A 26,174-nucleotide genomic window follows, 5' to 3' on the forward strand; every position below is an offset into this window, starting at 1 on the left:
ATTTGCCATGAACACATCCAACATCTCTTGGATCCAAATCTCGAAGAATTTAATAATGCCTGCTAACCCTCTCCCTGCTTTCCGAGGTCTTGTAAATGGAAACACAAATGCAATTGTACTTAATAATAGGCAGCATTTATTAAGTGCATGTGTGCTAGGCACTGGACTAAATAACCCCTTAATTTGATTCTCTCAACCAACCATGAGGTAGTTAACACACTTCCCACCTTGTATGTTAGGAAACAGAAGCTTAGGCAAAGTCAGTTGCCTGTGGTTATCCAGGTGATGGTGGGCTCAGAATTTGATCCAGATGGCTAACTCTGGAGCTGTGTTCTACCTGCCATGGTCCTGAAGGGACTTGGAAAAACTTTCTAGGTTATATTTGAGGCATTGGTGAAGAAGATGTCAAGGAAGTCAGATTTTAAAGTAGTTATTACAAGATTACGTCATATCATTAAATCATTCTTCTCTATATCTGAAAGGAGCATAATACATTCAATATGTTATCACCATAGAGAATAGAGCGTACGTGTTTGTCCGCTGTAGAGAGAGAGCATGCTTTCCTTTGAAGGAGGCTCCAGTGATTCCACAGTCCACAGAGGGTTCTGATAATAATGGAGGTTATCCTTTCCTCGTAAGCTCCTGGATCTCTTACATGGCTCTCGGGCACTGAGCTCTCTGTGTTGTCAGTAACCGAGTCCATGTGGGTGAAACATGGTCAAAACTGAATCCACAGAAATGAAACATTTTATGATTAGTGTTTCCAGATTAAATATAGGATGTCCAACTAAACCGAGATTTCAGATTAAACAAGACTTTCTTAAAAGTATATATGTTTCATGCTTTTTTTTTTTCAGGTTGAGTTTCACTATGTAAACCAGAATGGCTTCAAATTTACAAATACATGCCTGGCTCTGTCTCTGGGGTGCTGGGACTAAAAGGTTATACAACCATGCCTGGCTCTCATGCATCATTTTATTGCTAAGACTGATCCTTAGCTTGGGGTTACTAATTGGCTTGTCTTCACAGCTGTGTAGAGGTGCTGGAAAACTCGAGTAAGGAGACAAACCATTGGCTGGGAGGAGCCACCTTACTCCACCAGAGCCACACACAAAACTTAGTGACTCATATTTGAATAGCACTACGTAGTTTACATGGTGACCTCACATCCTTCGACACTGAAGCATTAAATAGCTCTTTAAACTTTACACGGACAAATTAAACTTTCTGTGTTCAGAATAAGAAATTGGGCTAAGTAGATGTCAAATGATTTTCTTCTTGTTAAAATATGCCTTCCTTCATGCGAAGTTGCTTCACGTTTCTTTTTTCTAGTATAGTTAATGAGTTACAATGGGATGACTAAATAAGAGGAGGAAGAGGAGAAGAAGGGGGCAGGAGGAAGAAGAGGAGGGGAGAATATGATAGGATAATTCACCTTAAGCCTAGTAAGAACTGACAGTTTACTGAGGAAAAGGTAAAGCTGACGATGTGTCCCTATAGCACTACTGAGACTTTGTATTTTCTGTTGTTCTCAAAACCTTTGGTATGTGAGCTTTGGCATCTGATTACATCCTAACTGGCTAGTCCTCTTCTACTTAATATTTGGGTATTTCAAAGGAAAGTACCAGTAGTTGTACATCTTAACAAAGTTTAACGTTAAAGGCTAGAGAGATGACTCAATGTTTGAGCACTTACTGCTCTGATAGAGGACTGGAGTTTAGTTTACAGCCCTGTGTGGTGACTTACAACAGCCCCTAATTCCAGTTCCAGGGGATCTGACACCCTCCTCTGGGTTTCTTGGGCACTGGGCATGCACATGGTCCACAAACACACATGCAGAAACTCATCTACACTCATAAGACAAAGACAAATAATTCTTTATTTTTCCAATAGAAGTTCAGTGTTAAACTTCTAGAGTGTTCTTGTAAGACACATATGCTGGAAGAACACTAGGCATTTTATGTGCCTGAGCACAACCCATCACCTTGTCCTAAAAGCACTTAGAGTCTCTGACCTATGGAACCAGGGTCCCATGTCTTACAGGGACGGTATCCTTTCTCACAAACAGAAAGCTTTCACTGTTTACTGATAGTCTGTATTTATTTCTAATCTTGTAGAGAAGCACGAAGCCCCACTGCATAGGCTTTATAGTTAGAACAGAAGAGAGCCACTTGCATGTAACAAACTTCTCTGTGGTTAAGATAAGGTGAAAGGATGACAGCTGGGTCAGCCACTTTAGTCACAGGAAAGGTCCCTTACGTGTATAAAGAAGGACATTGAGAGGTAGGAAAAGCAAGCAAGCATGCAACAAAACCAAACTGTTTCTCTAGACAAGAGTACAGATCCCTACCATAGTTCCCTTTAAGGGGAGTGGAAGAAGTAAGATTTATCCATGGTCTCTAGGGCATCAGAGAGTGATAGATACAATGTTACATATGACTTAAGCAGTGCATCAGGTGGATTGTGGTAAAGTCCTACACCAGACATAAACGGCCCTCCCCAGAGGTAAATGAAACACTTCTTAAAATTTAGAAACTCATATGTGGCTTGTATTTGCATTTATTATGTTGACTTCTCTTGGCATTTTCTACACAAATTAGTGTTTACCAGGTGGCGGGTCTACTGGAGCCAGTTTATTCACTTTCTCCCCTGCATATTGTACCCAGAGTCATGCCTACATGCCACTTGGTAGATGGGTGAATTTCTCATTTTATCCACATCCCAGTAGCTGAGGGACTCCATCTCTGACCTTGATAAATTCCTTGATAAAACGGTATTTACCAGCAGCGTCCAATACCACCCGAGCCCTCCCATCCTTTAATGTATAAACTGCTTCTCCCTCCATCCCCGTTTATTATCTTGTCTGTAACTAGACGTTGCTGCCAGAATGCAGCCCTTGTAGAAACTAGGCCTTTCCACAGCGGGATCCAACAAATCCACATCAATGTGGCACCACGCAGGTTTGAAAAGGAGCAGGGATGCCTAGCATCTCTCCCTGTGACATCTGGAGAAGGACAAGTAAAGACCAGGTACATTCACCAGCTGCCACTCAGCATCCAGAGAGTCAATTCACTTCCCCAGCCTCGCGGGGTCCTCTTCTGAAGGTCCATGGGAGTTATCTCCTCCCTGCTCTCGCCTTGTTTCCCTTTCCTCTTGAAAGCCAAATTGCCTTCAGTCCTTGGGACCCTTTCATTACCGATTGAACAGGCTGGGGGCTGATTTGTAGGATTGCTTCTCCATCCCCCCGCCCCTGTCGCCCCCATAAAGACCAAAGCATGAAAGGTACCTAATGCCACCGTTTGCCACAAGAGACCCGCTTTTAAAATATGACTTTGTTCAGTGATTGTGGTAGGGAAGGCCCAGTTTTAGATGTTCTCAGATGCTCTTTGAGGGCTGGGGGCAGATCAAGGGGAGTACCACCATCTGAAGAGAGAGTGGAGAGATGAACCTTCCTGAAGATGCTAGATGGCACAGTGGTCCTGAGCCAGTGGCCTTGGGAGAAGCCAGGTTTGTTGCTGTTATTTCTACAGCTGATACTGAGGTGCCCTGTGGAGGACAGGGGCTCACATTTTGACTTGCTTAGGTGGGCACAGGTTGACTAGACTGTCTTACGTTCTATCTGGCCTTCTGCCTAGTATTTACCTCAACTGTCAATCTTAATGACATGTTGATGCCCCAGAGGGACAGGGTCCTGGCTCTGGGCAAATCTCTTATGAGTGTTTTGATCTGTGTGAATTGTGAATAGACTCATTTTTGAAAGAGTAAGTCTCTTCACACCTTGCAGCACTGACTTCTCTCACCTCATCAAACCACATGCTGGAAACAGGACCAAAGAGCTCCTGGCAGCCTGAGTCTATTGCCAAATGGCAGCAGCGGCCTGCCCAGTCATTTCATTGAACACTTGAACCCTCGGAGTTGTTTTGTTGTGGCTGTGTTTTCTGTAGTGTTTTCTTTTTATCCCCATCCATTTGAAAGCTAACCTGAGTTTAGACATTGTTCAGTTTGGTTTCAAAGGCCCCCATGTGCTTCACCACAGTATCTGGTCAGTCCCTACAGAAGACTTTATTTTCCTGGGTTGGTTCCTGAAGATGGATGACCGGGGCTAGAGCAAACTGCCACATAGGTGTCTGTATACCAGTGACACCCCCAAGAGACTCTGTCTTGAAAGCACTAAGGTAGATCTTCATTAGCCTTCTTCCCAGCAGGCTGTGCTTTCTGTGGCACCAAAGAGGCTGAAACCACACTTTTCCTTCACATTTACTGCCAAAATGCAGTTTCTCCGCAGAGAGTTTCTCAACTACAAGTCTCTAAAACCATTAGCTCCGATCTACATTTCCAGGCTCCATCAGCTACCCTAGGAATCCTTTCTGCACATCATCTCCAGAGAACAAGTTTTCTCTCCATGATAAACTCTGATCATTGTAGTAGGTGAGGGCCAGGAGTGGCCCCAGAATCCAGTTGCTCTGAGTAGGGGCCAGTTGATGAACCACTGAGACCCACCCCTCACCAAGTGAGTGCTCAATTGAGCTTGTCATCTGGGCCACCGCTTATCTACCGTGGTGGTGTGAGAGTGCCTGGCTCTGGAGCTTCCCAGTCTTGTTGAGTCTAGTCTGATCTGCCTTCCACTGTCCAAAATCTCTGGCATCTTCCTGCTCTTCAGGTAAAACTCACTATGGGGTGTGATGGTAGCACCTTGTAGGCTTAGATTTTTTTTTTCAGAACCTTACTTATGGTTCTTTAATGCTTCAACCTCCCTTCTAGCCCACCACCCACCAGAGATAGGGGCAAAGAACGGTTAATAGGAAACAGGGGTTTGCCGACCTATTTAGAAATAGTTCTTTGGGGCAATTCCAATCATTGTCAGCAGTCCAGTCCACTAGCAAAACACCACACATAATCAGTAGCAGCAGCTCAACACAGAAGAAACTTCAGGGATCTGCCAGTCGGCACGAGTGCTCAAAAGTGGCAAGAAGCAGCGGGAATACCATGAGGAGTTCTTTGGTGCATTTATCTCTACAAAGTCATAACAAGTAAAAATCGGTGAAGAAAGCAAGGTGAACCAATGCAAGAGCATTTTCAGCGAGTACCAGCATCTGCAGAGCCTAATAAACACCAGCTAAGAGTGGCAAGGCGAACCAATGCCACAGAATCGTCCACTGTCTGTCGAGTTATACCTGTACTCTTTCCAAACAGCACGTGTCCTCTCAAGTGTCCATTCCAGCAAAATATCACATGGCAGCTTCTAGATGTTCTCAGCAAAACATCCTCTCATGAGACAGCTTCCAGAAAAACATCACATGACACAACTAAGTCTCCAACAAAACCAGACATTCCCAAGTACTTCAGCACCTGCTTGTTTCTCACAGACAAAATCCTGACCAAAAAGCTCCTAGCGGAATAGTTGCTATTTGGCAATATCCAGACCCATTCCCCACACTTACTTTGATGGAGAATAAGTAGCTACATGTCATAATTGTATGATTATGCATTTTCTATCATTTGTTAAAAAAATTGGTTTCTTCTATCCAATTTCCTCTATTGAGAATTAAAATACCTGCTTTTACCCATGGAGGATATGTCCCAAGATGCTCCTTGGGTATTTGATTGTAGATGGTACACAACTGTGTGTGTGTGTGTGTGTGTGTATAAATGTATATATGTGTATGTATGTATATATATATATATATATATAATATCATGTATATATAATAGGATCTAACATATAAGTTAGATAGAATAAAATAAAGCCATCAAAATAATTTGCTATGAGTTATTTGAAATTTGTAAATTGTTCCTTTGTGGAATTTTCCATCTAAGAATGTTGAACCTTAGTTGGTTGGAGACAGTTAAGGAAGATCACAGATAAGGGAAGGCAACTGTCACTATTTGTCATGGTATAAACCAAAATGAAATGTGTTGGGGCCACTTTGTGTTGCTTAACCTCACTAGGAAGGTCACAGAGCATAAGCTCCAATTTCCCTCTGGCCATAGAACCAGAGTGCTCTGTGGCTCTGGTGGCCTCACCTCTAAGTTCATCATGAGTTTAGGAACTCCATCCTATAAGCCGTGATGAAAGCCTGTCCTTATAATATTGCCATCCGGCCTTTGTTCCATATTCCCTATATATGCGATGCTTCTGTGGCTTTCCTCCTGCACTTTACAGCAATTCCACTTAGTCCTCCGTCTCACAGATGTAGAAATGAGCCAGTAGTCCAGGAGGCAGCTAGAAAGTTTATAGATTCGATCTCAGCGACAGTTTCTGTTTCCACTCCAGTGTGGGATGCCTTCTAACAAGCTTCTCTTGAGAAGAGTCTAGAGTTACTTCTGAACCGTCAACCAAATAACTTTCTTCAGAGAACTGTTGCAAATCACCACAGCAACACAGCCTCGAAAGGACAAGGGCTTGTGAGTCCAAGCAATGCTTGAGGCAGAAGGAAGCATCCTAGATAGATAGAAGCTTCAGGAAGCCTTGTGGACAGGAAGTGAGATGTGTTTACGAAGTGAAGAGACACATGGACGGCTGTGGCAGACAGCACGGCTATGAGGAAAGACTGGCAATAAATGGTGACAGATGAATCTAGAACACTTGGTGGACACTAAAGAAGTACTGGAAAGATTATGCTTGGGGTACATGTCAGTTACTGGGGTACATGTCAGTTACTGGGGTACATGTCAGTTACTGGGGTACTGGGGTACATGTCAGTTACTGGGGTACATGTCAGTTACTGGGGTACTGGGGTACATGTCAGTTACTGGGGTACTGGGGTACATGTCAGTTACTGGGGTACATGTCAGTTACGGGGGTACATGTCAGTTACTGGGGTACTGGGGTACATGTCAGTTACTGGGGTACATGTCAGTTACTGGGGTACTGGGGTACATGTCAGTTACTGGGGTACATGTCAGTTACTGGGGTACATGTCAGTTACTGGGATGAGGCGGCCAGGAAGCACTGAGGTCAAGAAAGAAAGCTGTCTGGGGATGAGATAGATCGCAGAGCTACACAGATGGGAGCTGGGGTTTTCTCCAGGGAGAGAAAACAGAGCAGCCCCTTAGTGGCAGAGCACACTGTGAGAGGCAGACAGAGGCACAGACAGGTAGAAGAAGAGTTTAGAAAAGGAGAAAGTAGGGCACAAGCTGTGGGGGGGAAGAAGAAATCGGGTAGGTTTCTGGTATAGGACACTAAACAAATAGAGTGTTTCAAAAGTAGCCTGCTGTCGCCATCTTTATCTCTCCCTGACAGATCCGATAATCAGAATGGCTTAGCACTGACAGTATATTGCCTTGAAGATCTGACAAGTTCATCATGTTTGAAATTCTTGATGAACTGTAATTATTTTTATTGTAATGAGATCTGTAAATTGTAAAGACAGTATTTAAATTTCAAAAAAATAATGTACTAAATCAGTAATTTGAATAAAAATGTAAAGCTCTAGATTTTTAAAATGCAGATGAACGAAGCAATAAAGGTTTCATATTGCCACTCATGTATAAATGCACCTGAACACCCACACATCGGCTCCCCCAACTCCAATATTGAATCTGTCAAGATTTTAGAACCGACTTACATGTAAACCTTTATTTTTGAGGTTGTGCCCCCCCCTACCTTCAGCTCACTTCACAGCCAGGGGGTCAGGTGATCCAGTAACTCCTTTCGATTTTAGCCAAGTGTCTAGGAGCATTTGTGCTATTTACGGCTGATGTCAAGAAGCAGGAACAGCGGGGCTGCACCTCAAGCTGGAGAGTTGTAATCCTATTACATCTCCCTGAGCCTTTCCCCCACGGCTGCCCCTATGGCTGCCCCTATGGCTGCCCCTATGGCTGCAGATGCCTGGGGGTGACTGGATTGACTTTTAAATCCCGAAGGGTCCTTGCCTCAAAGTCCCCACGCGTGAGTCAAGTGGTGGATTGGGCACTTGCTAAGAGGGCCTGGCTCCTCTGGCATCCCTGTGGCCCCAGCTTCTCTTCGTTATCTTTTGAGGTCCTGTGCTTTCTAGGTGACACCACTGAGCACTGGACTGGTATCCAATCCAGTGTCCTTCAGTGATGATCCTTAGCGGGAAATGAATGAGGCTGGCATCTTCCAAGTCCTGGATTTGTGTAGTCAGGATTAATAAACAAGTCCTCCTTTGATTCTGTGTAATAAGTACATAGTATCCTGTTGTTCAGGGTAAAGCTCTCTTTATGAAGGTCATGTGTAAGTTGTGACATTTTCTTCCTCCAGCTATCTCCGAGGAGGCCTGCCACTTACCTTGGGTGATAATGTTATTAAATACCCTTTAATGACATTAATAATTCCAAAATAAACTTAGATAGAAAAGGCAGTTAGGAATTTACTCAGTTTTCTAATGTAAAAATGACCCCTTACTCCGTACAACAAAGGTATATTACTAACTTTATGTAGTACTAGGCTTTGGAATTAAAAAAACAAAACAAACAAAACCCTTTTACACAAATCACTAACCCGTTGTGGTCGGGGGTAGTCCACAGAACAGAGTTTCACATATATGGATGTACCTCCCCTTCCTTCTCTTAGAAATTCCAGGCAGTGTGATCTGTCTCATTCATACCTCAAGAACATGCCTCCTTAGGGATGGGTAAGAAATCACTCGAGTCCTCTGGGAGGAGCAACATGTATAATCCAGAACAGTGACAGCCCCAGTGTTACCTTAAGATACTCTAGGAATGTGAATCCATTGTCAAGTTGACCAATCAAGTGTCCCTAGAGCTCAAAGAGACAAGTTTTGTCATTATTGATTAGGGTGTAATAAAAAGCAATGCTTTACAATTACTTACAAAGCCCCAGGTAAGTTAACCAATGACCATGCAGAGGGTTCTTCCTGCTGAGATTGGAAGGGATGGGAGTCTGTGTCCATTCAGCTCCTCCTATATTCTTCCAACTAGTGCACACATTCCTTTCTAGTCCCTGTCGGGATTGCTATGGCTCAGAGCCTCCCTCAGTATCTTTTCATATAGAATAAACCCCTTAGCGTGTTACTGACCAATGGATCCCATATTTGAAGCGTGTGTAACAATGCTTTGTCACTGTCTTTCTCTATAGACCTGGCCAGAGGACTGTGGATGACCTAGAGATTATCTACGACGAGCTCCTTCATATTAAAGCCTTATCCCATCTCTCTACCACAGTGAGTATCTCTTAATCAAGCTGTGGTGCACAGGCATCCACTCAAGCAATCACCATACACACGAGAGAAAATTAAATACAAACCACAGGATGAAAAAAATAACATCTCAGCCTAAGAAATGACTCAACGTGGGTATAGCTACAAGCCTGACAACCAGAGCCCCATCCCAGTAGCCTACGTGGTAGTCAAAGAGAACCAGCTCCCGAGAGTACACCGTGTGTGGCATGCAGTCACCCCACAAAATAAATAAATGTCCCTTAGAGGTCTGCCTGATGGGGATTGTTACAAGCTTGTCTAGACAGTAGTTTTGGAATAGACTTTCTGATCCAAGTAGAAGTCTAGTGAAAGTATTTCTGGATGATAGGAAATCGTATAATCTGTGTGATAGATAACTTTAGGCGAGCCTGAAAACCACCTCTAACGGGCACCACGCAAAGCACAAGTCCCTTCTCCTGTCCCTTGTCTTCCCACATTTTTCTTTTTTCCCCCCCTAGGTGAAACGGGAGTTAGCAGGTGTTCTCATTTTTGAGTCTCACGCCAAAGGAGGAACTGTGTGTAAGTGAGAGCCCTAATGGAAGCGCCATGCCTCACCACACTCCCTGCTGGGCAGGCCTGGCCACACCCTCTGGTCAGGCTTGGCCACACCCCCTCCCTGCCTGTCACGCCTGGCCACACCCCTTGCTGTTCATCAATGCCCCACTCTCTCTATTGGCCCTACTCTGACCTGGCAGGATATCACTTGGCACTTGTCCTTTTCTGGACTCGTGACTATTCCATCCTGTGTCAGTCAATCTGAAGTTTGGTGGGTATTCCAGCACCACACATGTAACACTTGCCAGTCTGAGTCCTGCAGGCTCTCTACCCCACTGGCTCAATACTGTCTAGAACGGGTGGGATGAATCAAGTCTCTACTCTTCCTGCAGGGTTCTGGGTAGTAACTTCCATATAGTGGATATAGAAGAACTAATCTGTGGCTGAGGGATAGTTCAGATAGCAGAGCACTTGCCTAACATGTTGAAACCCTCCCTGGGTTCTATGCTGAGCATTGCATAACCCAGTGTGGGGAGGAGGGTTGAGAGGGTGCTCCAGAGAGGGAAGTAGGAAACTTTAAGGTTCAAGGTCATCCATGGGTATAGAGCAATTTTGAGATCCAGTCACAAAAAAAAGGTTGAGGTTTTTGGTTTTTTTTTTTTTTAATGAATTAATTTGGCTCTGGAAATCTCCTGTTACAGTTAAAATACTTAACACACCTTAAGTTATCATTGACAATACTGTGTAAAGTATTGTGTTTCTTGTTTAGTTTTTTTTTTTTTTTTCATCATGCACCATGGGCTCCAAGCCCAAGAGAACTTCTTTGCCTCAGATAGTCACATAGTGTCAGTCATATGGGGGCTTCTCTCTGGAATTCACATTGTCCTTCAGTTCTGTGATCATAGCTGGAAGCAAGAAGTTTAGACATTAATAGATGCACGCAGCATTGCTGATGCTGGTGTTTCCCTCTAGTGGACAAAATCTTTGCTGAGCAGTTGGGGTTAAGGTCAGAAGATGAGTCAGCATGTCAGGGGTTATGAGGGGTTCTGTACGAAACTGAGAGGGACGGCTAGAGATAAATGGAAGTAAACCAGGGACACATGGAACACTTTGTTAGTCCCCAGCAATGAAACAAACTTCCAGGAGACCTGTTTTGGAAACTTTTGCTCTTTGTTAGATACATTGTGGTAGTTAAAAATAAACAAGAGATATGAGTTAGAGATGGAAACTGAGCTTTAAACATTGTATCTCAAAATGTCTCCCCCCCCACACACACACTCATTAGGAACACTATTGCTAATACCGATATCTCTGTCAGCAAGAAACCCAATTTTTTTTTTGCCTTTTCAGGATCATTTTTGTATAATTTTTATTTTTTGTTTCTTTAGTTCTCCTTTATTTAATTCGTTTTCATTATTCTGTTAATTCTTTTTATTCGAATCACTAGTTGTTTTCACTGAACTATGAAATATTTAAATGGATGAAAACAGAGATTATTAAAATAGCTTATTTTTATCAAAACGCTCTTGTTTGCACTACAGTTTAAACACTTTCCAAACAATGAGACTGTCCTCCAGCTGTCTCGAGTTCCTCCCCTTAGCCTGCTCTTCCCTCCTCCTCAACGGTGATTCCTACTCTGAATATGTTGGTTCTGATCCTAACCAATTAAGAACGTATGCATAGGTATATATTTATCAACAAGCTACCGCACTGATTTACATGTTTTCAAACTTCATATTGCTGGTCAGATCATTTTTAAAACCTATTTTGCATTGCACAATGCTTTGTGAATTATGGGGGAACGCACTTTCCATTAAGACGTGCCTTGCTGGTAAATTGATACCCAGTAAGAACCTGTCTCTCAGGGCAAAGCAAATACTACAGTCTCTCGTCCTTTTATGTTCCACAGAGAGACAATAATGTTCTACCTGAATTAGTTAGGATTTGCCGGTAATTTTTTTTTATTTTATGTATGCGTAACTCTGGAGCCTGAAAGCGATGATTTGATAAGCTGTAATTTATATTGATGTGCTGCTATTCTTGTCCTGTTCTTGTCATGAGTCTCTCCATCTTTTTGTGTCTAGTGTTTAACCAGGGGGAAGAAGGTACCTCCTGGTACATCATTCTGAAAGGATCCGTGAATGTAGTCATTTATGGCAAGGTATAATATATCTATCTATATCTTCTTCTTTCTGAAGCTTTATTATATGCCATTTACTAGTGTGCCTCTAAGTAGTAACAAATGTTGTTGCAATTAAATTTACCATGGCATTGTTACTCCATGTAGAAAAGATATAATTTCATCTTTAATCATAAATTTTCCTCAATTATTGCACTCAGAGTCATTCATTGACTGTATTTATTTCTGTGAAAGAAATAAGAAGCATTTTAATTTGATTATAATACTAATGTAGTCCACTTACAGACACAGTGTTTGATGGTGGGGGAAGGGAAGGAAGATGTTTGATCCCCCCCTTTTTTTCCCTGAATGTGCCCCTCTCTCCAGGGTGTGGTCTGCACCCTGCACGAAGGAGATGACTTTGGCAAGTTAGCTCTAGTGAACGATGCTCCAAGAGCTGCCTCCATTGTTCTTCGGGAAGATAATTGTCACTTCCTAAGAGTCGACAAGGAAGACTTCAATCGGATTCTGAGGGTGAGTTGAGAGACATCCAATGTTTCCCTTCTTGAATTAAAAAAATAAATATATTTGAGTAGATTGTTCATCCCACGGGAATGTGGCAAATAGATGCTTGAACAAAGGGCCTTTATTCTGAAACAGGCATACTCAGTGGACTGGTGTACATTCTGGAGACCAGCTGCGGACATCAAATATTAGGCTGGAGCAAATTCCCCTGCACATGGCTGTGCTGGTCCCTATGACAGGATAACATTAGTAGTTGCCTTAGCAAGATGGCACAGTCTACTGTATTTCTCTCTGGTCTCCTACAGATTCTTCTTAATGTCCTTTTGTACCCTCTGGTCCAGCAGAGCGGCAGCCTCCCTCTGCCCCCTGTCTTCTCTGTGGCCCATTTCCCATCTCTTCCCAACGGAACCATTTTCATAGCACCACACACTCTAGATTTCCTGAGTGCTTGTTAATAGAAATTAGTGCCTATTGTGGCTATCCCGCAAAGCATATTCCTCCAAGAGATTTATCGCAGATCATTTCAAACCACAGCTGTTACAGATATTGGTAAATAGGTGAATGATTTGGGCAGTCAAGGAGCAGCAGGATTGCACCTGAGGCTGGGTTCAGATCAAGAGCCTCCCTATAGCTGGTTAAGGTGTCTGTAAGAGTGTGGGATGTTTAAAAAAAAATGGTTCCTGGTTCCCTTTCATGTGAACTTCTCCCTCTACACTGCCTGAAGCCCTGGCCTCTGCCCAAAACACTGCTTATACACTCAGTCACAAAGCAAAGAAAGCTAAAGTTCATACCACTGAGAAGGTGAAGTGTAACTCAGCTGGTGAGTGCTGGCCAGCATGACTGAAGCACCGGGTTCAGTCCCCAGTACTGTATGAACCAGGCCCGGTGGTGCTCAACTATCTTCTCAGCCCTTAGAAGGTGGAAGCCTGTAGGGTCAGAAGTTCAAGGCCAGCCTCAGCTACAAAGAGAGTTTGAAACTAGCCTGGGGCATATGAGACCCTGTCAGTAATAATGATAATAGTAATAAATTTTATACCATTGAATAATATAGGAAAATGTATCATAGGAATTTGATGTTATCCTTACCTGGTTTCATTTAAAATGGAAGCCAAATATTAAGAAAAAGTAGTAAAAAAATTTTTTAGAGTAAATAATATAAAGTATTTTAAGGTAAACTTCAGACTAACTCTAAAGTTTACACCCATGGGGTTGCCAAAAATAAAAAAAGCATTTGAAAGAGTCATATTAGAACCATTTTATCACTGAAATTTATAAAGCCATTCAACCTAACTGAGAAAGGCTTGGATCACATTTCCATTTGATTTTGAAAGAACTGTTCTTGGGGCTGGGGAGATGGCTCACTGAAGTGTTTGCCATGAAAACATGAGAACTTGAGTTCAGATTCTTGGAACTCACCTAAAAAAAACAAAACAAAACAAAACAAAAACCCAAAAAAAACAAAAACAAAAAAAAAACAAAAACAAGCACATGGGGTGCCTCTGTAACCCTGGTGCTGGGACATCAGAGTCAGGTAGACCCATGGGGCTCACTGGCCAGCCATTCTAGTCAAATCAGAGAGCTCCAGGTTCACTGAGAGACTCTAAAAATACCTAAGGTGGAGATTGGGTGAGGCCTAGGCTCCTGGCTTCTGCATGCATGCTTGCACAAGAGGACTGCACACAAAGAAACAAGGATGTGCATAGACCCGCACATGTCCAAGTCGGAACAAAACAGTTGCTTAATTAGACAGAGTTGCCACTCCTACGGATCATATAAGAGAAAAGGACTCTGCTGAAGCAGAGTACTGTTTGTCACATATTTTTAGAAAGAATAAATGCCTCTGCCCCACCCCCACCCCAATTCTCTACTCCATGCCCTTCCCCCAGAGATTTCACAGAGCATCAACAGCACACCAGAACTCCTCTGGAGTTTTTCCTGAGACTATGGTAAAAGCAGTTTTTAAAAGCACATGCTTCAAACCTCATCTGGTCCTCCCTCTGACCGTTCCAGCCCTTGACTTTGAAAATGGCTTAATTTGTAGACGCGACAATTAACATCACAAGCACCAAATGAGTTTCTGAAGCCTTGGAAATTTCTGTCATTGTCTGAGTGAACGGCAGCATCTGTATGTGGTATAATTTGTGTTTGCAGGACGTTGAGGCGAATACAGTCAGACTTAAAGAACATGACCAAGATGTCTTGGTACTGGAGAAGGTCCCAGCAGGGAACAGAGCTGCTAATCAAGGAAACTCACAGCCTCAGCAAAAGTATGTTTGCATCCAACACTGTAATTGCCAGACTATGATTAACCTTTTCACATGGCATCGTTTCTACAATAGCATGTTCTCCTTTTTGTGGAAGACGGAGTGTGGGTGACTTTTTTTCTCTCTCTCTATTGACTAATCACACATCTTGTGGCGTATAATGTATCCATTTCTGGCACTACATGGAGCTTGGTGCTGGGTAGAGACATACTCTGAGAGTATTGTCCTGCTCCAAAGCCTCTCCCTCTATACTGTTCAGCCTTAACAGCCTCAAAGAGAAGATCCCCAAGAGAACAATGCCAGGCAGTGCAGGGCGCAGGCCCCAGTGATGAGACGCTGTGGTATTTGAATGCCCTGGGGAAGTTTCAGATAAAGTGTTTTCCCTTTGCTCTCAGAGTGACTGAGGACACGGATGAGACCCTGATTTTGAGTAGAAAACATGTCGTCGCATTGAACTCCTGGCCACCCATTCTTGCCAGTGTCAAATGGAAGTCTCACTTCACATTTCTGGAGCTTCCTGTTTGTTTAACTGGGGTCGTTTCCGGAGCACCCGGGCTCCGTTTCAGCGTTTGCTGTAACTCCCTTCCTAAGACTGTTGCACAAAATGTACCAACATTTGTGTGGTGAGACAAGAGACTTAGCAGTGAGCCTCTAGGAGATCGGGGCTTGCTGTTTTTTTAAGTGGGGATTCATTTCCAATCTGTGTATAAGAAAAGCAGATGAATGTTTGTTTACTAAGGAAACATCACCAAATAATATGTTGAGGGAGCATTTCCCTTTGTTGGCAAGTACAGTGGGGTTCCCTTTATCAGCGCGCTCACCCAAACTGATGAGTTCCTATTGTTTCCACTAAAAGCCTATGACTCCGATGTTTTCATCTGGGTAAGTCAACATATTTGAGAAGAAGACAGGAAGAAACATATTATTAAATAAGCACTGTATGCTTTGTAGATTGTCTCTAATCCTTACAACAACCCTGTTTAAGGGATGGAGGCATTTCGCTTGCTCAAGGACTCCTTAAACCCATGACTCTCAACCTTCCTAACACTGTAGCCCTTCAGTACAGTTCCGCATGTTGTGGTGACCTCCAACTGTAAAATTATTTTTGTTGCTACTTCATAACTATAATATTGCTACTGTCATGAATCTGAATGTAAATATCTGATATCTGACCCCTCTGAAGGAGCTGACAACCCACATTCCCCCACCCTGAAGAGGTTATGACTCATAGGTTGAGAACCACTACCTTAAAGGGAAGTTCAACTTGGCCGCCTTCCACACCTCTGGTCCCCATTCTTCCTAGATTCTCTTATCAAACGAGAGTAGTGTGCTGCATGGGTGACAAAATACGCAGAGTGGGGGCTTGCATCAGGACATATCCATCTGTCTCACGCCCGTGGGAATTCCTTACACAATACAGAATGGCTACTATTTATGTCACAGTTACTATCAGTAAATATGAGGTGCTATCTGTAAGTCTTCAGTTCGAGGTGCCTTCCCCTTTATGAATTCAGTGGAATGAAAACTCAAACCAAAGGTGATAGAAGAGACTGTGTGTCTGACTTTTATTTTAATACTGTACCGGTTTTCTACTGGTGTCCTGCCATCCGGTCCAAATTTCTTACATAATTTAAAGATAATGCACGTGTGAACATTTGTAGCAAGCTATTTGTATCGTGCACTGGGTACAAAAGAATACACCACAAAGTCATCTTCCAAAAGAACGCAAAGCTTCTCTCTCCTAAGAGGTTACTTCCCCAGACTGACTGGAAATAAAAGGAGAGCCTGGGAGTAAATTTTATGGCTGATGTTCTCATCAACCTTAACAACATATCAACAACCGTGTCTGCAGACACACAGTTGAGGGTATCTGTCTCTGTGGAAGTTGTTCTTTTTAAACTCAGAGAACATCATCACATTGGTGGCAATAATGTTATTTTTCTGATTTATGCCCCGCCCCATCCCGAGAAACCTAGGTTAGTTTATGTATACACTTGAAGCTTGAAAAACTGCCTGACTCTGCCCAAGCCACTGAACAGTGGATGCTTCATGGATGCTGATATTAAGTCAGTGGTCTGGATGATGCAGTTACCATGATACCCACTTTGGGGGATGTCTTGGTCCCTGGGTTGTGAGAATTCAGTAATTTGAGACGATTGTCCTGTTCATGTTGGGGCCATGCCCTTTTCTTTAGACTAGTTTTCCTGCTCAACAGTCCCCAGCTTGTTCACAGGAAGAGCAGCAAAAAAGTTCCTCCACCCCTGGCCCTTGCTTTGGTTGTTCTAAATGCAGACTTGGTATTAGGGAAAAAATTTTCTCTCACAAGTTTAAAACAACCTGCTGACTGATACAATGTAGCCAACTGGGGTGAGTTTTTGATCAGAACGGGAGTAGCTTCTGCTTGCCATAAACTGACAAAGGTTGTGCCATCTGGTCTCAATCGCTCTTAACCCCTATAGAGCAAGGGCTCAGGTCGTAGACACCTGCCTGTTTCTGGTATGATGTAAAGCCAGAATCTGGTGTTTTGGGCAAAACTGGGGCCATCCAGAGGTTTCTAAGCCCTCTTTTCCTCTTCAGTCCCCTGCCCCCACTCCTGAGTTCTGTGGCAAATATAGGCTGGGTAAGGAAAGCACAGAGCTGAACCACTAGAGGGCGTCAGGGACCAAAGAAAGATCTTGTGGGGTGTGACTGGCCAGCCAGGCAAAGCCTGAAAGAAGACACTTGCTCTCTGTTGAGGTGACAGCTTGTGTGGCTTGCCCGTGGGTCTTTTGTCTACGTGATCAGGCGGAACACCCTACCTAAGGGAAGTCCAAACAAGGAGAGCCAGAGAATAAACAAAGTGCTTCAGAATGGAAGTTCTGACAATCCGACGCGTAGCCCGTGGATCTCGCTATCCAGACAACACGTGAAGTAACAGGCTCATTCAGGGGTCAGTTAAGGAGTGCATTTATACCCTTATTCAAATAAAAACTGCTTTCGAAAGCCTCCTTGAAGAGGAAGACTTTTAATTACACAGTGAATTTCCTGTTCAAAATGGGCTGTTGACAGCCAGACCTGGTCCCTTCTACACATAGAGCATCTTGCTGCATAGGCAAACAAAAACAAACATCAAACAAACAAAAATCAGCCGCACAGTCGCATTCTCTAGTGTTTGCCAGTTTCTCCACCTGCAGTGTAGAGGTGGTATTAACTAGCAGGAGCAAGTAAACAAGGAGCCTCATTCCGCACCCACCTCATTGTTGGGGACATAGTAAACACCAGAAAGGTGTAGAATACTCTCCCCACTCCGCTTCCCGATTTATCTGGCCATACGCTCCTCCTCATGTAGAGAGTCCTGTTCATATATTCGAGCTGTGCCTCCGTAGGAGAGCACTTGCCTAGCGCTCATACGGCCCGGAGTTCAACCTCCAGGGCTGCCACACTTGCTCTGTCCCCATGTCCTCAGGATCGTCTGCTATCACTTCTCGTCCATCCCTCAGGCAGGAGGTAAGACCCGCTGATGCTGATGAGGGGCTCTTGCCATCTCTATGCACCTCCTCCACAGCCTCGAGCAGGCAAGAAAGGCACAGAGGTGAAGGGGCTAAGGAAGCTGGGTTTGCTCCGAGCTCCATCCTGTCTCTGCTTCCTGAACACGAGAGAATGCTCTTTGCATTGTTATATTCCCTTCCCATCATCCCGCCAAGCAGGAAGGCAGGGTCTGGGTGCTACTGGGGATACCTACACGATCTTCATGTGTTCTGCCCATCTACAGCAAGCGCTTACACTGTCTGCATTCCGACTTTAACTCACGTTCAATCTCAAAATCAACTTGCTCTTGTTGATTGGAGGGTTGGAGGGCACCCCGAATAGATCCCTCAAAATAATGACTAACGCAGCCCCCTAAAATAATTCGTAATTGATATTGAGTAATTTGCATCCAGGTTTCTGCTTCTGATCTAATTCCTGTCCGTGATGCCCCCCGGGTTTGTTTGCTCACTGGTACTTGGGCCTTTTGGTTTCCTTTGCTTTATTATTATTAGAGGATTTCCAAAGCGCGTAGCAGTGCGGAGGTGGAAAGGAGGAGCGTTCCAGAAATCAGCATGAAAATCCAGTGTGACACTGACATTTCTGTGTCCACTGTCCTGTCCTCCCTCGCTCCCCTCCCTGCCCTGTGCTGCCTCAGGTTCATCTCCCTGACTTGTCTCAGTCGCAGCTATGGGAGCTGCTTTCTCAGCTGCATCTTTAGTTCTAGGTAGGGGGAGGGCGGAGAACATTTCTAGTAACTGCATCTACTGACTGTTTTTCTACAGCCTTCTTGTGTGCTTAGGCGAGGTACGTGGTCTTCCTCACTACAGGGAAGTTACTAGTCACAAGTAGTCCGTATGTTTGCCCAGGATCTTGTTTTTCAAAAAATATCTACATCGGTAATTTGTTTCTCCTAATGCATTACTCGCTTTTGTAAGAAACTAATGGTCTTTTTTTTTTTTTTTTTTTTTTTTTTTTCTTCTTGTCCAGGTATACTGTGATGTCAGGAACACCTGAAAAGATTTTAGAGCATTTTCTAGAAACAATACGCCTTGAGCCATCGTTGAATGAAGCAACAGGTAAGAAGGGATCTGTAGCTCCACTGAATCCACGGGTAGAGATGTGAGAGAGAAATCCGCTTTGACTCCCAGTCTACACTGCCAAGGCAACCCTAGAGGGTGCCGTAAGCATCCAGTTTTAAAGAGCATCCCCAGATGTGTGTGTGTGCAGAGAGCGGTCTTTCCCTCACTGCAATGGAGCTTCATTCAAGCACATGGGCCTTTCCTAGATATCTGCTTTCATGACTTTCAGTTCTCCCGGCACACACAAAAGTATCCGTTAGGCCACCATCTAAAACCAGTCTCTCCCCGTAGCACATTTGAAGCTGCCCACATCAAGAATAAATGGTGCTCTCTCTCTCTGTGGTTGTGGAGTTTCATTCCACAGTGAACTGAATGCCACCTGGATTGGCTTACTGCCAGCTGCTCTAACAGAACAAATGCTCAGACAGTGGCACCTGATTGTCCTACAGTTCTGGAGGAACTGGTGGTAATAATAGGTTGATCTTGGAGGGCTGATAGACAGCCTGCCCCATGCCTCGCTCCTGTCTCCTGGTATCTATTGGCATTCTTTGGAATTCCTTCCGTGTGTCACTCCAATGTCATGTTGGCAAAGCCTTCACCTTGTGAGTCTTCACATGCTCTTCCCTCTGTGCATAGATGTCTCTGTGACCAGGGTCCCATTTATAAAGAACAACAGTCATTGTTAGAGCCCACACTAGTAAGTCACCTCAACTTGTGTCTTAAAGATCCTATTTCTGTATAATGCCACACTTGAAAGTACTGGGGGTTAGTCCTACAACATATCTTTTGTGAATAAAGTTCAACACACAAGCTTTCTTGCAGTGAACAAGCCTTGCTGTTAAGACACAAAATTGAGGATTAAAAAAACAAATCTCATAAGTAGGCTGTGTCTAGAGTCACCTCCTTTGTATATCGTGGGCGCACTGGAAGGAACAGCCCACAGGCAGCTTTTTCTTAGTGCTTTCTTGTGATTCTGGGGCTGGGAGCCAGGGCCTTGGGTATACTAGGCAAGTGTTATATCACGGAGTTTGATTGCCAGTTCAGGCATCCAATTTAAAAGAAAAATCCTATGCTTATCTCTCTGAATAACACTATGGGTTAATGTTTTAAGCACAGTGACTGCCACAGGGGAACATTTCTCACTGTATGAAATTCACAGATTTTTCTGAGAAACTTAGTGGTAGGTCAAAATCCATTTAACAACTGATTTTGGCAGTCTACCCAGGATGAAGATACCATTGTTACATAATTCTTATAAGTATGTTGCCACTGACTTCTTAATCTCCTCCCAGTGTCTTATGCTCTGAATTGATTATCTGAGGTTTTGCAGACCAGCAAAGGATCTGGGAATAGCTGACAGAGAGCCAAGCTCCTGGGCTTGGAGTCTCTTCTTCTCAGAGCAGGCTTTGTTAATCAGTCCAGGAAGGTGCTAAGATGGATGCCTTGTGTAAGGTGATGTAAACAGACCACCCTTTCTCCCTGCGGAAACTTAGAACATGCCAGAAGACACACGAGGGAAGGTAGAAATGAACTGAATTTAAGGCAGTATGTGCTCAGTGCTTCAGGGGCACCGACCAAGAAGACGCAGGACAATGCCATGAACAGTTCAGTCTTCAAAGTGGCCCTGAAGGAAAGCTGGGGGCCAGTAACTAGAGCTGGGACAAAGCCTTCCATGTCAAGAGACACAATTCGTAGTAGCAAGGACAGAAGGGATTAGCAGTCTGGACTCTGCATCATGTGCATACATGGACCAGGAAGCTAAGGACAAAGGTTTTGGAGTACAGATTTCCCAGGGTCTTAAATCCAAAAGCAAGTACCGTGGAACAGCTGGAAATGTCTGGGCAAAGAGGAGAGAAGCTTTGCTACACGCAACAACTAGGGAATTTTTAAAAAGGGAGGGGGGAGGCAGATCTTCTGTACTTAGGTAAGAGGATTGCTTCTGATAGGCATTTGTAACCTTCAAAACACATGCACACACACACACACACACACACACACACACACACACACACACACACAGACACTCATATACTCACACATTCACACATGTCATAGCTTGAGATAAAAGGTTTGCATTGTAATTCATAAGGTCCCAGCCCAGAAGAAAACATGCTGTGTGGCTAAAGTGACTGGTTCCATCCATACAAGGCTGTCTTCCTATATGTTTTATTTTTATTCATTGTCTTAAGAAATTGAATTTCGATCTCATGCTCTGTCCTTATCATTAATTTGAGACGAAGACACCTACGCACACAGGAACACACTTAAATGAATAGATCCTCTCGCTGCCCTAGAGACTATCACAAGAATGTAATTTCTTCTCTTTTTTTCCCTTCCAGATTCGGTTTTAAATGACTTTGTTATGATGCACTGTGTTTTTATGCCAAATACCCAGCTTTGCCCTGCCCTTGTGGCCCAATATCCTTTTGTCAAGGTAAGCTCTTGGAAACACCCCACATGAGCGTGGCCATCATGACAGTCCATCTCCCGACGGTAAGTCATGGCTCAGGCAGTATTATAGCTTTTGGTCTTATCAGACTCTGAAGCGCCAGCATTTACCCTGGTGTAGACAGACATCTGCTTTTTCTTGCCTATGGGTTTTGCCCACTGTATGAAGTACAAGCCAATTTACCTCAGCATCTTAGTCCATTTTCCAATTGCTGTAGCAGAATCCCCAACACTGGGTTGTTTATAAAAGAAAAAAAAGAAGTTGACTCAGTTCATGGTTCTGAAGGATGGAAGTCTCAGGACCAGGTAGCCTTGCACTGTGTCATTAAATAACAAAAGCAGAAAGGTAGGCAAGCACATGCTAACAGTCCCAGAGAATAAGAAGCCGCTAGCTTCCTCAGGTACGAGCCCTGCCCCTCAGAGAGAGACACTAATCTACCTGTGAGGTAGTGCTTCCATGACTAATTCCCCCTCTCAAAGATCCTTCCGCTTCTTAAAACCTTACAGCGTCAGTCAGATTTCAACTAGAGTGTCAGTGAGGACAAACTGCATCCGCACCACCCAGGAAGGCGAGGTCCACGGTAATCCTTTTCACTGCATTCCATTATCTTAGGACAAAAATACAATACTTGACATTCTAAGGACAGTCCACTAGACAGATCAAAGAGTATGTTTGGTTTATGGCAACTTTTCAATAATCATGTGAATCGACCGGCTGGTCAGTATTGGTATTGTAAGCATTCAAATTGTTAAACTGAATAAAAGAAGAGAATTTTGTGAGTGAGTTCTACTTCAATTTTGGAGGAGACATGAAAGTGTATTTTCCAATCCTGCTTTATTTCTAGAGCCACAAAAACTTAGACCTCAAAAACACTTTGCCCTTTTTGAGCAGTTAAATATATTCAAAGAGATTGTCTCTTTATTTCTTTTTTTGAGCAACCCAATCAATGTCGCCATGTTTTCCTTCTTCAAAATTATAATTGTTCTGCCTCATTCTCATTTTTCTTGCTCACCCATAATTCTCTCTGAAGTCAACAGAATGTGTGAGGATGGGAAATTGGAGTTGAATGCATTACGCAGAGGAAGCTGCAAGAGTAAGATTTGGGTGTTTATTTGCCTGGAAACGATATTTCCAAGTAATGGGAGCTTAATGAGTCTTACCTATATTATGTCTTCTTTCTGGCTCATCTTCGGTTTTCTAAAGTAAAATTAACATATTCAGGATCTCTTCACTCTATACATGCTAATCATTATGAGACCTCTGAGATTTGTTGGAAGTAAAATAAAAACCATTACTGAAATCCCACTTATTTTTCTCAGCAGTTAGCATGCCAGTAAGCCTAGAGCAGGCGAAACCAAGAGAAAACGAAAGTTTCAAGTGGCCAAGTCCTTGTCTTTATAACGTAAAGCCCCACGCACATAGCTCATTCCCTTCTCTTCATTTATCATCTTCTCCCCCTTTAAGAGGAACTAAGAGCATTCATACTGCTGGCTTGCTTTGAAAATGGCAGCTCCGGACAGAAGGGTCAGAGAGGAGCTTGGGTTGGTGGTGATGGTGGTGAAGAAAAGAAAGAAAACCAACAACAGCGACAATCCAGAGGAGACCTACACATCACAAGCCAGATCCTTCTACACAGAGGCAGGAGAGTCTGGATGCTGGATGCTGGAATTTACACCACCCGGCACCTCTAGACTCCTGCCTTCTCACCTGGCTCTGTGAGGACTTAGATTCTCTTCTTCATTCTAACTTGAATCAGTCCTCTAGGTCTCAGACATTCTTCTAAGAGCTTTGAACTACATGCCACCATCATCTTATCCTCAGAAGATTCTGTTGAGTTAGCGTTAGCATTGCTTTGCAAAGGTGGACCTTAAAGCCCTCCCCAAGCATCCAGTAGCTTTCCCAATGCCCCCAATGCAGTGATAGGGTCATCTGCAATTTATCACTTTGTTCTCTGGAATCTAATACTTGTTCTCTTTATAATTAATTTCTCTAAAAGATTATTAATTTTTTAGTGATTCTATAACCTTTAATTACAGTTTAAGAACATTTCTTGACAATACATTGTCAAGGCCTTGAGGTACAACTTAAGGGCTTTGCTAAAACCAAACAAAATGTCTCATAGGACTTCCAGCTATACCACACATACTCAGGGATTTTCCTAATGCATTCTTTAAAAAAAGGAGGAGGAGAAAGAAGAGGGGGAGGAAGAGGAAGAGGATGAGATGAAGGTAGTGGTGGTGGAGGTAGTGATGGTGGCGGTGGTAGTAGCGACCTTACCAATTTTAATAGTTCCCAGAATGTGCAAGGCTGGCACGTAGGGCATCTCATTTGCATATTTACCTTGAGAACCAGGGATGTCCCAACAAACTAATGAAGGGTTTGGCTTGCAAATCAGCCCGTGAGGCTCTGGACCATGCAATTTTCTAGTCACCACTGCTCGCTCTTTCTAGTTCAGTGCCCACTAAGTTAACACTGGTGTTGCAATGAGCTGACCTCCTGTGACTTGATTGTCCTTGTTTTAATTAGCACTGCTGCACGAGGCTAGTGGCCACTGCCACACTGGGCTGCTTAGTCCTTACGCTTCAGGAGCCCACGATTCAAATGAGAATTGTTCTTTGATGATGAGAGATAACGTCCCAGAATGACAGGGCTGTTCCTGCCTCAAGTAAGAAAAGGTCACATATGTGCAAGGGCTCCTATATTATACAGTTTCAGACTTCCTGTCCTCTCAAGGAGATGGCGTGGATAGGGCCCATAGGTAACTAGCTTTTGTGGTCACAAGTAATGTAAACCAGCTATGACTGGCTGAAGGAGTAAAGCAACCATCAGGAGGGAACAGGCAGCTTGGCACACTGGAGGATCCCAGTGATCCAAGACCTTAGGAAGGGGCCTGAGCAGGCAGGCACTTAAGGCCTTACTGATGAGACAGATGCACACAAACCTTCTGGCCCTCGCCTCTTTCCCAAATCCTTGGGAATGGGGGCCTATTTGACCTTGTGATCAGTAGGAATCTTGGGCATGTGGAGGTGAAAGAGTTCTCTGTACAGGTTTACAGAGGCAGCTTGACAAGACAGAGAGAAATAGCTAGCGACCCGATAAAACAACATGTATGTATGTGCATATGTGTGTGTGTGTGCATACATATGTATATGTATATATATATGCATGTGTGCAAGTGTGTATATATGTCTATGTTTACTGCACCCCATAAGCAACAGAGATCTTGAATGAGCAGCCAGACAAGTCGGTTGACTCCCAGGTTAAGAATACAGGGGCATGGGAATGGTAAAGTACTTAAGCACATTTAGTGTCTCGGTGGGTTTTGAGAAAGTACGGAGTGTTTTCAAAGTGCTTGACATTTTTGACTTTCCATAGCAGCCCTTAAAAAGGAGCAGTCAGTATTTTTTTCACTGCTCTTTTTCCAAATCAATAAACTAGGATAATGAGAAATTATGATTTTCTCAGAGAAAGGTAATTACCTGCACAGAAAGGATCGGAGCCCAGAGCCACTGACACCTATTTCTGTCCTTAATCCACATTGTGTGTCTCGTCTAGTTTTTCTTCTAGCATGGAAAACGTGGTAGAACTCAGTTTAACATTAATATACCCGCCCTTTTATGTGCTAATGAGAGAGACTCTATTCACTAGATACACTTTGGACATGATCTGACCTGATGAATACAAGTTCTTTATAATGAGTCTTAAAATCATATTTGTTCATTTCCTATACTTTTCATCTCCAGCTTTTTAAACCCTTCTTTTTAAAAAAAATCTATATTTAAAATTCAGTTCAATTTTCCTTTAGTCTAAAAAGAAAATTAAAGCTGCCAGCATACAAAACCTTATTCCTCAGTTATAACTATGGCTAACGTTTTGGTATGTATTCTTGTCATCCTTTTTAATAAATGTAGATACATACTTTTTAAAAAAAATTCTCATTTCCTTCCCCCAACGTGTGTGTCTGTGTGTGTGCATCTGTATGTGTGTATGTGTGCAGGTGTGTGTGTGCACATGAATTTATGTGGAAGCCAGAAGTTAAACCTTAGGTGCTGTTCTTCAGGAACCATCCACTTTGGTTTTCCAAATGGGGTCTCTCGTTAGGACACTGGGCTAGCTCAGTAGGCCAGGCTGGCTGGCCTGGGAGCCCCAGAGGCCACCTGCATTTACCCTCTCAGCACTGAATGTACAGGCACACATCACCATGCCTGGCTTTTCAAGGCAGGTTCTGGGTACCAAAGGCAAGTTATCATGCTTGCACAGCAAGCATTGTATCAGCTCAGCCATCTGCCCAGCCTGACAGAGTTGCAAATGCAAGGCCAGGACTGTGCATCATTCCATATGCTTTGTCATTAATAGCGTTGATGAACCTCTTTCTATGCCACTGAATATTTATCTACCATTTAAAAATATATAAACTGTTGTCACTATCAAAAATACTTTCCCTGCAAAACTTTTCTTTTTTTTAATTTATTTTCTTTGTAATTTATTGTTTACACTCCATATTCCATTCCCACCCTACCCCCATCCACCCTCTGACTGCTCCACATCCCACAT

General features: G+C 43.4%; 1 protein-coding gene across 9 annotated transcripts in view; it reads left to right on the forward strand.

Moving 5' to 3' along the window:
* The window catches only part of Rapgef4 (Rap guanine nucleotide exchange factor (GEF) 4), a 276,260-nt gene that overhangs the window by 205,361 nt on the left and 44,725 nt on the right, over positions 1-26,174 (forward strand). For all 9 annotated transcript variants that reach the window (NM_001204165.1, NM_019688.2, NM_001204166.1 and 6 more), the window contains 7 exons: positions 9,062-9,146; positions 9,641-9,701; positions 11,762-11,838; positions 12,184-12,330; positions 14,473-14,588; positions 19,080-19,168; positions 21,511-21,589. In NM_001204165.1, the coding sequence (NP_001191094.1) occupies positions 9,062-9,146; positions 9,641-9,701; positions 11,762-11,838; positions 12,184-12,330; positions 14,473-14,588; positions 19,080-19,168; positions 21,511-21,589 (654 nt within the window). The remainder of the gene's footprint in view (positions 1-9,061; positions 9,147-9,640; positions 9,702-11,761; positions 11,839-12,183; positions 12,331-14,472; positions 14,589-19,079; positions 19,169-21,510; positions 21,590-26,174) is intronic.

This window comes from Mus musculus, chromosome 2 (genome assembly GCF_000001635.26).
Source record: "Mus musculus strain C57BL/6J chromosome 2, GRCm38.p6 C57BL/6J".
Lineage (NCBI taxonomy): Eukaryota > Metazoa > Chordata > Mammalia > Rodentia > Muridae > Mus > Mus musculus.